The sequence below is a fragment of the Cannabis sativa genome, chromosome 9, assembly GCF_029168945.1.
Source record: "Cannabis sativa cultivar Pink pepper isolate KNU-18-1 chromosome 9, ASM2916894v1, whole genome shotgun sequence".
Taxonomy (NCBI): Eukaryota; Viridiplantae; Streptophyta; class Magnoliopsida; order Rosales; family Cannabaceae; genus Cannabis; species Cannabis sativa.
This window is the reverse complement of record NC_083609.1, coordinates 17,753,906-17,764,524: the sequence shown is the minus strand read 5'-3', so window position 1 is coordinate 17,764,524 and position 10,619 is coordinate 17,753,906. Positions and strand designations below refer to the sequence as shown.

At 32.8% G+C, this 10,619-nt stretch overlaps 1 protein-coding gene across 1 annotated transcript; it reads left to right on the top strand.

The window, feature by feature from the left end:
* The first annotated feature begins 393 nt into the window (after nt 1-393).
* On the top strand, nt 394-9,318 carry LOC115722242 (signal peptide peptidase-like 3). Its single transcript, XM_061103736.1, has 14 exons — nt 394-1,013; nt 1,959-2,117; nt 2,413-2,524; nt 4,120-4,239; nt 5,455-5,612; nt 6,092-6,262; nt 6,684-6,718; nt 6,815-6,971; nt 7,285-7,338; nt 7,426-7,518; nt 8,018-8,160; nt 8,405-8,475; nt 8,710-8,793; nt 8,902-9,318. Exons 1-14 carry the CDS (start codon nt 876-878, stop codon nt 8,997-8,999), a joined length of 1,593 nt encoding a protein of 530 aa, XP_060959719.1. The 5' UTR covers nt 394-875; the 3' UTR covers nt 9,000-9,318.
* The last annotated feature ends 1,301 nt before the right edge of the window (nt 9,319-10,619 follow it).

Here is a 10,619-nt window from a genome sequence, read left to right as displayed (position 1 = left end):
GGCCGGGGTGCGTGGGTTCGGTCGAGATGGGTATGGATGGGCGTGGGTTGGTTTTCAGCGTGGGTGGTGCTCGTCGTGCGTGGCCGGTATGGGTTTTGGATCCTCGGAAATTTGAGAGAAAAAAGAGAAAGAGAGAGGGACGGTTGGGAAAAATGGGAGGAGTATTTTGGGGTTTAGGAAAAAGTTATTTTATTTAAAAAATTATGCATAGTATTAGTTTAGGGGGCTAATTTATGAGTTTATTAAGCATGAAAATTCAAATTTCTCTATTCTTAAGGAATTATGTACTCCCAACTATCATAGGTCCATTCCTTTGAGGGATTATGGTTGATGTTCATTTTTTTTAATCTCACTTCCTATTTTAGTCCAAATACAATGTGATTGACTCGAAGATATTTAATATATTTTAAAATAAATCAACAAACAAAGCTCTCTTCAAGATTCATACTTCACAGAGAAAAAATATTCTATTATTATTATTATTATTACTTTTTTTTTTTTAGGAAAATTATTATTACTTTTGTTTCGAATAAATTTATTATTATTATTTGCAATAAATAAGCCAAATATTAGGGGCATAGTACCCATTGTAGTTTCACTATTATTGTAGAAAGGAGTGGTTGTTGGTTTTGGTGCCGGTGTGTTCAATCAATCTTGGGCACTGTATTGAGTACAGTTGGTTTGATCTTCCACCGTACAATCTTCTTCTTCTTCTTCTTCCCATTATTTATGTTTTTTCTTCTTTTTTTATATTAATAACTAACTAATTACAAGCAAATATATCCATCTCTCTCTGCCTCTCATTTCCCCTCTGAGATCGAATATAAAGACAAAAAGATTTTCTCAGGCGTGAGGAGCGGTGACCACGAGTGTCAATGGCTTCTCATCCTCATAGCCTCCGCATTTTTCTCGTTTTCTCTCTCTTCGCTCTCTCTTTCGCCGGAGGTAGTGATGTCACCCTCGACGACGATGCCTCTCCCAAGTCCCCCTTTTGCAACAACCCTTTTAATTTGGTACTATTCCCATTGAATTTGATTTTCTTTCTTTTTGTTAAACGCATTTGGGGATTTCACTTGATTCCATTTAGGCATTTGCTTTTGGAACTTTGAGAGCTGAGTGCTGAATTTCGGAGAATGGTGATTTGTTGATTATGGATTGGATCGGTGATCTATTGAATTTTGAGGAATATGGACTTCTTGATCTAACTAGAGATCATTTATTTGTTGCTGGAGGAACCCAGTTTTAGTTGGAGAGTTAAATTTCAGAATTGGTGTTGGGGGTTCTTCTGGCTTCACAGATTTGCATTATAAACTATTGTTTTGCATCAGATTGGGTTGAGGCTTTGATGCTGTGATTATTTTGTTTTGTATATGAATTTTTTGGTGGGGGTGGTTTTATTATGAAATCAATGTCAATGACGAATGATTACTAGCTATTATCAACATCATAAGACCGTGTAAATTGGCAATCCTAGATTATGCTTCTCTGTATAGCAGGAGCCATTATCTAAACCAAATACATACCGCTAGAGAAATGACTTTTACTGCATAGAGATTAGAGACCTAGTTGAAATCTTTAGCATTGTTTGAAGTTCCATAGCTAAGAAAAAACAAATCACAAATATATGACATGCAGAAGAATATCTTCGGGTGTTGTGCTTGTTATTATTATTTTTTTATTGACAAATTAATCTTCTTAGAAGGCAAATTATTTGATTACTAATTTTAAATTTATGATTGTCGGGAACATGATTAAAGAGTTAACATGTTTTTGACTCTGGGACTTTTGTTTAATAACTAAAAACTATCAATGTTTACAATTATGTTGCGACATATTTGATTCATGATTGTCTTACAAATATTATAGGTGAGGAAGCTATTTTGGAATTGTGTTTTCAGCTCAAGTTTTAAATCATATTCTAATTGTTTTTTGCCTTCCAATACTTTCCTGTATTATAGGTTAAGGTTAACAACTGGATTGATGGCGATGAAGGCAAAACTTTAGTCGGGGTCAATGCAAGGTTTGGGGCTTTGTTGCCTTCTATTGCGGATAATAATCTCAAATTGCAGGCTGTTTTCTCAAATCCCTTAAATGGCTGCTCCCCATCTTCATCAAAGGTTTTCCTTCATTTTATCTGTAACTTTTATGTTTTATTTCTTCATGAACTTTAGTTTTCAAGTAGTTCTAAAAAATTCTCCCTTGTTTGTTGGAAGGGAATGGGAATGAATCACTTTGATCACCCTAAGTTACTTAAAAATAAAAAAAATTCCTTTTCAAATTTGTACTGAATGGGAAACTTTTGGGATCTTATAGATTCAAGAAATTGTTTATCTATTAAGAATTAGTTTGATGTAGATACCCATCAAATCATTATATTGTATTTCTGAAGCAATTTACTTTGCCTATTTGCAGTTATCTGGTCGCATTGCCTTGTCCATACGCGGTGATTGTGATTTCACAGCTAAAGCAGAAGTTGCACAGGCAGGAGGTGCTGCTGCACTATTGGTGATAAATGACAAAGAAGGTTTCATTCTTTCCTCCTCGCTTTTTAAATATTATAATATAATACACTTCTATCACATGCACTTCTTAATCTGTTAATGAAGCTTAGTTTTGATGAAAGACATTAACCTAGTCAGTCGTAGGAAAGTAAAGCCTTGATGCAGGCCTTCAATGTGGTTGTGCAACTTAGCTGATGGAAGGTCAACGTTGTGCAAGAAAAGAGGATTATTTTGTTTATTATATGTTTAAGTTAGCTAGATAGATTACTGAGAAAATTAGCCATGGTGTGCAGCTATAATATAGATATGTTAGCTGTTTAAAGTGAGGGAGATGGTGCCCCTAATATCTCGCCTCTGTATTTTATCTATTTGTATTTTCATCCATGTTGATTATATCTCTCAGAAACTTCATTTTGCAGTCATTTACGACTTGTAAACCATCCTTATTGGACATTGACATGCTCATGTGTCTCCCACCACCATTTCAGGCATCTATTTTGAGGCTGTCAAATTATGTAGTAGCTTTCTCAAGCAAATTGCTTTTCTTTCTTTTTTTTTTAGTTTTTTATTATTTTTTTTTTATGAAAAAGAGATTGAGGGCACTTGTCTTAGACTAACCCCCTCCCAAAATTCATTCGGGAGCATTGCTTATGGCGGAGGAAAATTGTGGTTACAAAACAAGCACGAGACTCAAAAATAATAGATAAATACAAACATGAATCTTATTTACAGCTGACCATGTTTTCTTAGTGCAAAATGAGACTCCATTATCTAGTCAAATCTTGAGGTGCTAACCCCTCAAACCCTTTTGACTTAAATAGTCAGTTAGCCACCCAGTATTTAATCTTTCCCCAAACCACTTCAGCCGCATTTTCAACTCCTTCAAAGATCCTCCCACTTCTCAAGCAAACAACTTAGTTTCATCTGGTCCTCCATGGACCTCTTATAATTAAAATTGTAGCATAACATTTTCCTGTGAAGGATATATGTGAAACTCTTATTTTTATGTCTGTTTTCACCCTTTTTAGCTGTTTGATGTGAAGTTGGGTGTTCATCTATATTTGGCATGGCCAGAATGAAAGAGAGAGGGAGAGTTTCTCAGAATCCTGCATGCTCTCCTTGTGAATCCTAATGATTATAGGGTTAAAATTCCATTCATTTGTGGGTGGGGAGTTGATTGGTGGGAAGTGTGCACTTGTCTTAGACTCCTCCCACCGGTGAATTATGTATTGATAACCTCATTTGTTGTGGAGGAATACCATGGGAAACATAAATATAATAGTTCAAATCAGGAAACATAATAATACAGAACATATTTTCTTTCTTGGTGTAATTAACTGCTTTGTTTGTTCTGAGAATGGCACTGCTTTGTTTTTGCTTTTTGGTGTAATTAACTACTACCCCTTGCACACTTGTGGCCTCCTCTTTTTTCAAAAAAAAAAAACATATTAAACATGTTTTTCTAAATTGAATTTTGTTAACGATAGTTGATTTGTCCAAAGTAGTAAAAGAAGAAAGTAAGCAAAACAAACATGTTGCAAATGGAAATTAATGCTGAAGTGGTTTTTTTTTTTTGACTCTTCACCTCTAATGCTCTCTTTTAAATCTATGGTATCAGATCTTTACAAGATGGTTTGTTCTGAGAATGGCACTGCTTTAAACATTTCAATTCCTGTTGTGATGATTCCAAAGTCTGGAGGAGATGCTCTTAACAAGTCTCTGGCAAGTGGAAAGAGAGGTTAGTTGTAAAATTCTTAAACTTTGGTCAAAATTGTGTTACCTAGAATGTTGATTCTGGTGACAAGAGGAAGTAAACTGGGAAACAAGATGCAATAGTCACAAAATAGAAATTATAATCCAACTTTCTAACACTCTTTTTAGATTCTGAATTATCTAACATTTCCAACATTGTATGGTATAGTGTTTGAATAAATAAACTAAAGACGCAATGGACTTCCAAGGGTTTCAATGAAACTTATGGAGCATCTTATAATTTCTATTAATACCATATTCACATTTTCTTTTGATACCCTTATGACATAATGTCTCGCTTTCTACCAGAAACCTCCTTGTCATTTATACAAAAGGACTTTATTATGAAGCTGTATTTCCAAAGTTGCCAAATGAACTATCACGTGCTCCATTGTCGTCCCAAAGAAAATTTCCAATTAGTCTTTGAGTCTGTGTAACAATTGCACAGGGTATTTTGAATTAATAAGATTCCTCCAGGGTTGATACTATAGCTTCATGTCTTCTAAAGGTTAAGCAGTCCAAATAGTAGAAAAATATAAGTAAATTATCCTTGCTACTTTATATTATACAATGCCTTTCATTATGCTTTGCTAACTAACTCTTTAATTAGCAAGAAGCTTGTCATTCAGCTTGTTCTCTTTATATAGTTAGCTAATCCACTGATGATTGGACCTATTACAATTTTTTTTTACAATTGATTTTTTTATTTAAACACTTGATTGAACTATTTGTTTATTTCCTGTGATGTACATGTGAGCAATATTTCCTTCCAAATTGTTTTTTTTTTTCAAACATTTGTTGTAATTAGGATATTGCTTTTTTTTTTCCTTCTTCTTTTTAAACTTTCAAAATGCTCTAAGAATGTGAAAAATGTGCAGAAGAGGTTAATTTAGGTAGGGGTTTGATGTAAACTTGACGGGGTTTATAGCTTTAGAATAGTTTTAGCCAACTAATGCTTGACTGTGCCCTATGTTTCGAATGTACTAATTGATTTTTTTTAACACTTGATTGAAGTATTTGTTTATTTACTGTGATGTACATTTGAGCAACATTTCCTTCCAGTACTTTTTTTTAAAAAAAAATTGTTTACATATTGTTTATTTATTTTTGCAAATGGCTTAATGCTGACTTTGTGTCCGTACAAGCTACTTATTAACTATTAATATTTTTTCTTCTAATGATTTGTAATTGTCCATTGCAGTGGAACTACTATTATATTCTCCAAAACGACCAGTTGTTGACTACTCTGTGATATTTCTGTGGATGATGGCTGTTGGGACTCTTGTATGTGCTTCACTTTGGTCAGAGTTTACTGCCCCTGAACACACAGATGAGCGTTATAATGAGTTATCGCCTAAGGTTAGTGTATACAGTTTATAGATATTAACCATTGTGCATTGCCTATTGTGCATGTGTGCATGTGTGTGTAATACGGCTTTTACATTTATCTGTGCTAGCTTCTATATCCTAAATGAATACATATTTTTTTTTCATTGTTACATACTGATCTGCTACATATGTCCTCAATTTCTAGTTTTTTTCAGGCACTGTGCAATCTGTAATAATTTCTCTTGTCACCCTTATAATCTTTTATTCCGTTTACCAACTCAGTGCTTGCACTTTCTTTCCCCATAAAGTGCTTGACTTGATTCAGTCTCATATTATTTGCTCCTAATTATATTCCTATACTAGTCTCTTAATCATGGTATCAATTTTGTTCAATTAAATAAATAGTTATGCCCTTTATCGTTTGTCTACTGTGGTTTGGGCGTTCCTTTATTTTTTAATGTGCTATGCTTAAATTTACTTCAGTTACAAAATTTTCTTTCTTTGTCTAGGAATCTGGAGTAACCAAAGATGATTCTGAGAAGGAAGTTCTTGATATTAGTGCTAAGGGTGCTGTAGTTTTTGTAATAGTAGCTTCTACTTTTCTGGTTCTGCTATATTTTTTTATGTCATCTTGGTTCATCTGGGTGCTGATCGTACTTTTCTGCATTGGTGGTATTGAGGTAAAACAATTTATCTGCTATTTAATTTCTTGCTGATATTAACTAACTATAATCTTCCCTTTTGCCAAAGAAGAAGAAGAAGAAGAAGAAAACTAATGATAATTTTCTTGAACAAAGAATTTAATGACTCCTCTATGACATGCTTATTTGCGAAATTGAGTATTTGACTTGTTTTTCTGTATTTGAAGTGTATGCAAAGTTTGACATTCAGATACTAATGCCTTGTAATTTTTCTTCATAAAAATTTACCCCTTACTCAAAGAAGAATCATGTCAAGCTCTGGTCTACAAATCATTACAGTGAATTAGACAGTTCATGTTTTTTCTGTTGTCGGTTGCCCTTGCTTATTCTAAATTTTATGTTGACAACCGTGGTGTTTAGTTGTGTATACCCTCCTGATATATGTTACTGTAATTTCCAGGGAATGCATAATTGCATTGTGAGTCTGATTTCAAGGTACACTTGCTATATGTTCTTTGTTTGCAACAATCTTTTCAGTGTTGGAGCCTTAACTCATATTATATATTTTTTTTCATAATTATTCTGAAACAGCAAATGTAGAAACTGTGGCAAGAAATCAGTGGATTTACCTTTCTTTGGAGAGGTTTCTATCCTCTCGCTTGTTGTATTGTTTCTCTGTGCAGCATTTGCAATTTTCTGGGCTGCTAATCGAAGAGCTTCTTACTCATGGGTTGGCCAAGATGTTCTTGTAAGTTCTGTGTACTAATATGATTCCACTACCCCCAATTATTTAATTATCTTTATTTTTTTCCAGAGGGAGTTCGGACATGTGGTTTGTTCCCACAAGGTCTAAGGCTCTCCTGGAAACCTACATAGCGTTTGCTATAATTTCTGCTCTCCCGATATTATAGGATTAGGCGAGGAGCATGGTTTCAAAAAATTAATGACTTCTGGGTTGTGTTTTAGATGATAGATTATAATCTCTTATTTATACAACCTATATTTCTTATTATAAAATGTATTTTATTTAGATCCTTATTCGTGTTTGTTTCCTCTGGCAGGGAATTTGCTTGATGATAACAGTCTTGCAAATTGCTCGCTTACCGAATATCAAGGTATTTGTTTTTGCTTTTTTGTGTAATTAACTACTACCCCTTGTCTTCTACCCTTTCTTTTCTCCTTATATTCACTACACATCTCAGGTTGCTACTGTACTACTTTGCTGTGCATTTGTCTACGACATCTTTTGGGTTTTCGTATCACCAGTAATATTCCACGAGAGTGTTATGATTGCGGTATGTTTTTAAGATCAATTTGTTTGTGTATTTTCTTAAGTCTTTTTATTCATCTTTACTTTGTTGCAAAACTGAAATGGTGGACAGTATTGAAGGAAAAAGGAAAGAGGAATTGGGTTTAATGGTTTGCAATTGTCATCTCTTGACTGCTTTTTGTTGGCGAGAAGTCTAACAAAGACTGAATGCTGAGTAAATCATTTTGGGACAATCTCAATAGTCTTATATATAACTAGTTTATGTTTAGAAGTTAGAACCATAGAATCAAATGGACTAAATTGTTGTTGATTACTGCATACGTTATTTGGTTTGCAATAGTTTCCATGTTGACTGGACTACTTCGATGTAGGATTTTGAGATGTACATATGTAAATTTTAGTTTATTTAGGTTCATGGATATGCTCATTTATCTGGCCCACATCAGAATATCTCCTACTAATTATTCCATAGTTTGTGTTTAACATGTCAGATAATTATGTCATCTGCATTTTTATGCTTGTAGGTTGCCCGTGGTGATAATAGCGGTGGAGAAGCCATTCCCATGCTTTTGAGAATTCCCCGAATTTTTGACCCTTGGGGTGGTTATGATATGATTGGTTTTGGGGACATTCTCTTTCCTGGCTTGCTTGTTTCATTTGCTTTTCGGTAGTGAATTTATCTCTATTAACTCTTTTTTTTTCTATTGATATATGGTAGCTTAGTGGTTAACTAAGTCAAATGTCTCTCCCAAAAGTCTGTATTATATTACAGTAGAAAATCCAATGAACAACACCCCAAATGAATAAATCCCGGGACATGTTTTCTGGTTTTACTATTTATTGACAAATTCTTTCTGCGTACTGCATGAGGGGTCTGCTTTTTTACACTTTGAATTTGGTTTTCTGTCCAGATATGACAAAGCAAATAAGAAAGGTGTAGCAAGTGGATATTTTCTTTGGTTGGTGATTGGCTATGGAGTCGGTGAGTTTCCTCGCAACAAATTACATTTGTTTTTCTTTTCTATTTGTATGATATAGATGAATATATTCACTTTCTCATGCTTGGTTGAATATTTTTTGAGTTAGCAGAATTTATTTCAGATTAACTGTACATGTTATCATTAGACATGTAAAATGAAACTACAAAGAATAGTTATGTCCATGTACCTATTTATGCCTTTGTCTTTGTACTAATGGAGGGTTACTGCTTTTTTAGGCCTCTTTTTTACGTATCTTGGGTTGTATCTAATGGATGGACATGGTCAACCTGCTCTTCTCTACCTCGTACCATGTACTCTAGGTATCGATTTAGCCAATTTTCTCTTAATTATTAGCCCTTTTATCCTGGTATGCATCTCTTATTTTTTTCCCTTTGGTTGGAAATTGATGTTTCTTGTTTTGTTTTCAGGTGTTATCGTTATTTTGGGACTCATTAGAGGTGAACTGAAACACCTTTGGAGCTATGGGACTGAGGCACCATCTAGCCTTTCCTCAGCGGAACCATAAAGCATTATTAGATTAGTGACCTATCCTAACATGTAAATCGCTGTAAATTGGGTTGATTGCCACTAATTGTTGTTTATTGTAAAGAATTTGACCTTTTTGTTTTTACTGCTTAATATGGATCTCTCATCTCTTTTTAACATGTTATAAATCCATGGTGGCAAAACAAGAGCATTGCAGGATTATACCATTCAAGAAAACCTTACCGAAATCTGGTGTAATTGGAACTCGTGGTGCCATCAGCTCTTCCTATTTAATTTTGTTGTTGTATTAGTAAAGATCATACTGAGTTAATAATATCATACTGATTGTGTTTTGATAACTCTGGATTATAAGTTTAAGTTCATTGATAGTAGTTTGCTTATTGAAGAAACATAAGAAAGACAATACTTGCTGAAATAATGGCATGGAAATGCTCCTGTGTGTGATTCTATTTCGCAAGGAAAAGAAATAATGTAATTTATATATTGTATGCTATGCATGTAAATTGGAAAGATAGGGAGGCTCCGTAACACCTAGCTATATCTTTTTTTTTGTTTTGGTTTATTACTATTTTACATCTTTAATTTACAAAAGCTTGGCTTTCTATTTTGTAAAATGGTATTTTCTAAAATAATACAAAACAATGCTCTTAGCTCAATTTTTTATTTTTTATTTTTATATAACTAATTAGACAATTTATAGTAGGAATAAATGCAGAAAATGTACTTATTTTGTTATAATTCTAGATTTGTTATAAATATTAATAATTATGTGGATGTCCAAATCTTTTATTTATTATCATTAATTGTAATCAACATTCCTCTTTTTCTTAGTTTTCATTTTTCTTAATTTCTTAATATTTGACTCTTGTATTTGTATAAATAGGGGTTCAGCCCATTAGAATAAACAACTGATAAATTTTCATTCACTTTCTCTTTCTCTCTTCATCTTCTTCTTCTTTCTTCTCATCTACTTTATATAATATTATATTATTTTATAACACGTTATCAGCACGAGTCTTTGCCCAAGCTTCAAGCATGAGTCTCTGCCCAAGTCCCAATGTAAGTACCTTGTTAAAGTTCTTGAATTGTTTCAAAGTCAAAATACACTAAATATATATTTATATATATATACTTATTTGACTGAAACAATTTCAAGAATTCTTTGTTTTCTTTTTTCTTTTTTCTTTTTATCTATATATCTATATATTATATATGTATGTATATATTTTTATAATTTTATTATTGATTTCATGTATATATATATTATGTTCTTATTATTCATAATATTTACAATATGTGTGTCTACGATATAGTAAAGAAAAATCTATATACATATATCCTGAAGATTATGTATCATCGATAAAATATTGCATATATTCTGAAGATTATGCGTCCTCAATAAAATCTTGCATATATCCTGAAGATTACGCAAACGTAATATTCATTATATAGTTGATGGATATATAATGAAAGAGATGAATACATATTTATATATATGTTCTTGTATTCTTTTGAGGACAATGAAAAATAATTTAATATCGATATAGATTTTGACAAACATTTCCTGAAGTAAATATTTTATATTTGTCAAAAAAAATGATTGTATTTATGTGAATACAACTAAAGAATCATTAGAATG

What these genes read in the sequence shown, in the direction of transcription:
- LOC115722242 (XM_061103736.1), top strand. Translation starts at nt 876, where the DNA reads ATGGCTTCTCATCCTCATAGCCTCCGCATTTTTCTCGTTTTCTCTCTC. An exon ending in ATAATGAGTTATCGCCTAAG is followed by an intron (nt 5,613 to 6,091) that starts GTTAGTGTATAC and finishes TTCTTTGTCTAG; the next exon opens with GAATCTGGAGTAACCAAAGA. An exon ending in CTTGTTTCATTTGCTTTTCG is followed by an intron (nt 8,161 to 8,404) that starts GTAGTGAATTTA and finishes TTTTCTGTCCAG; the next exon opens with ATATGACAAAGCAAATAAGA.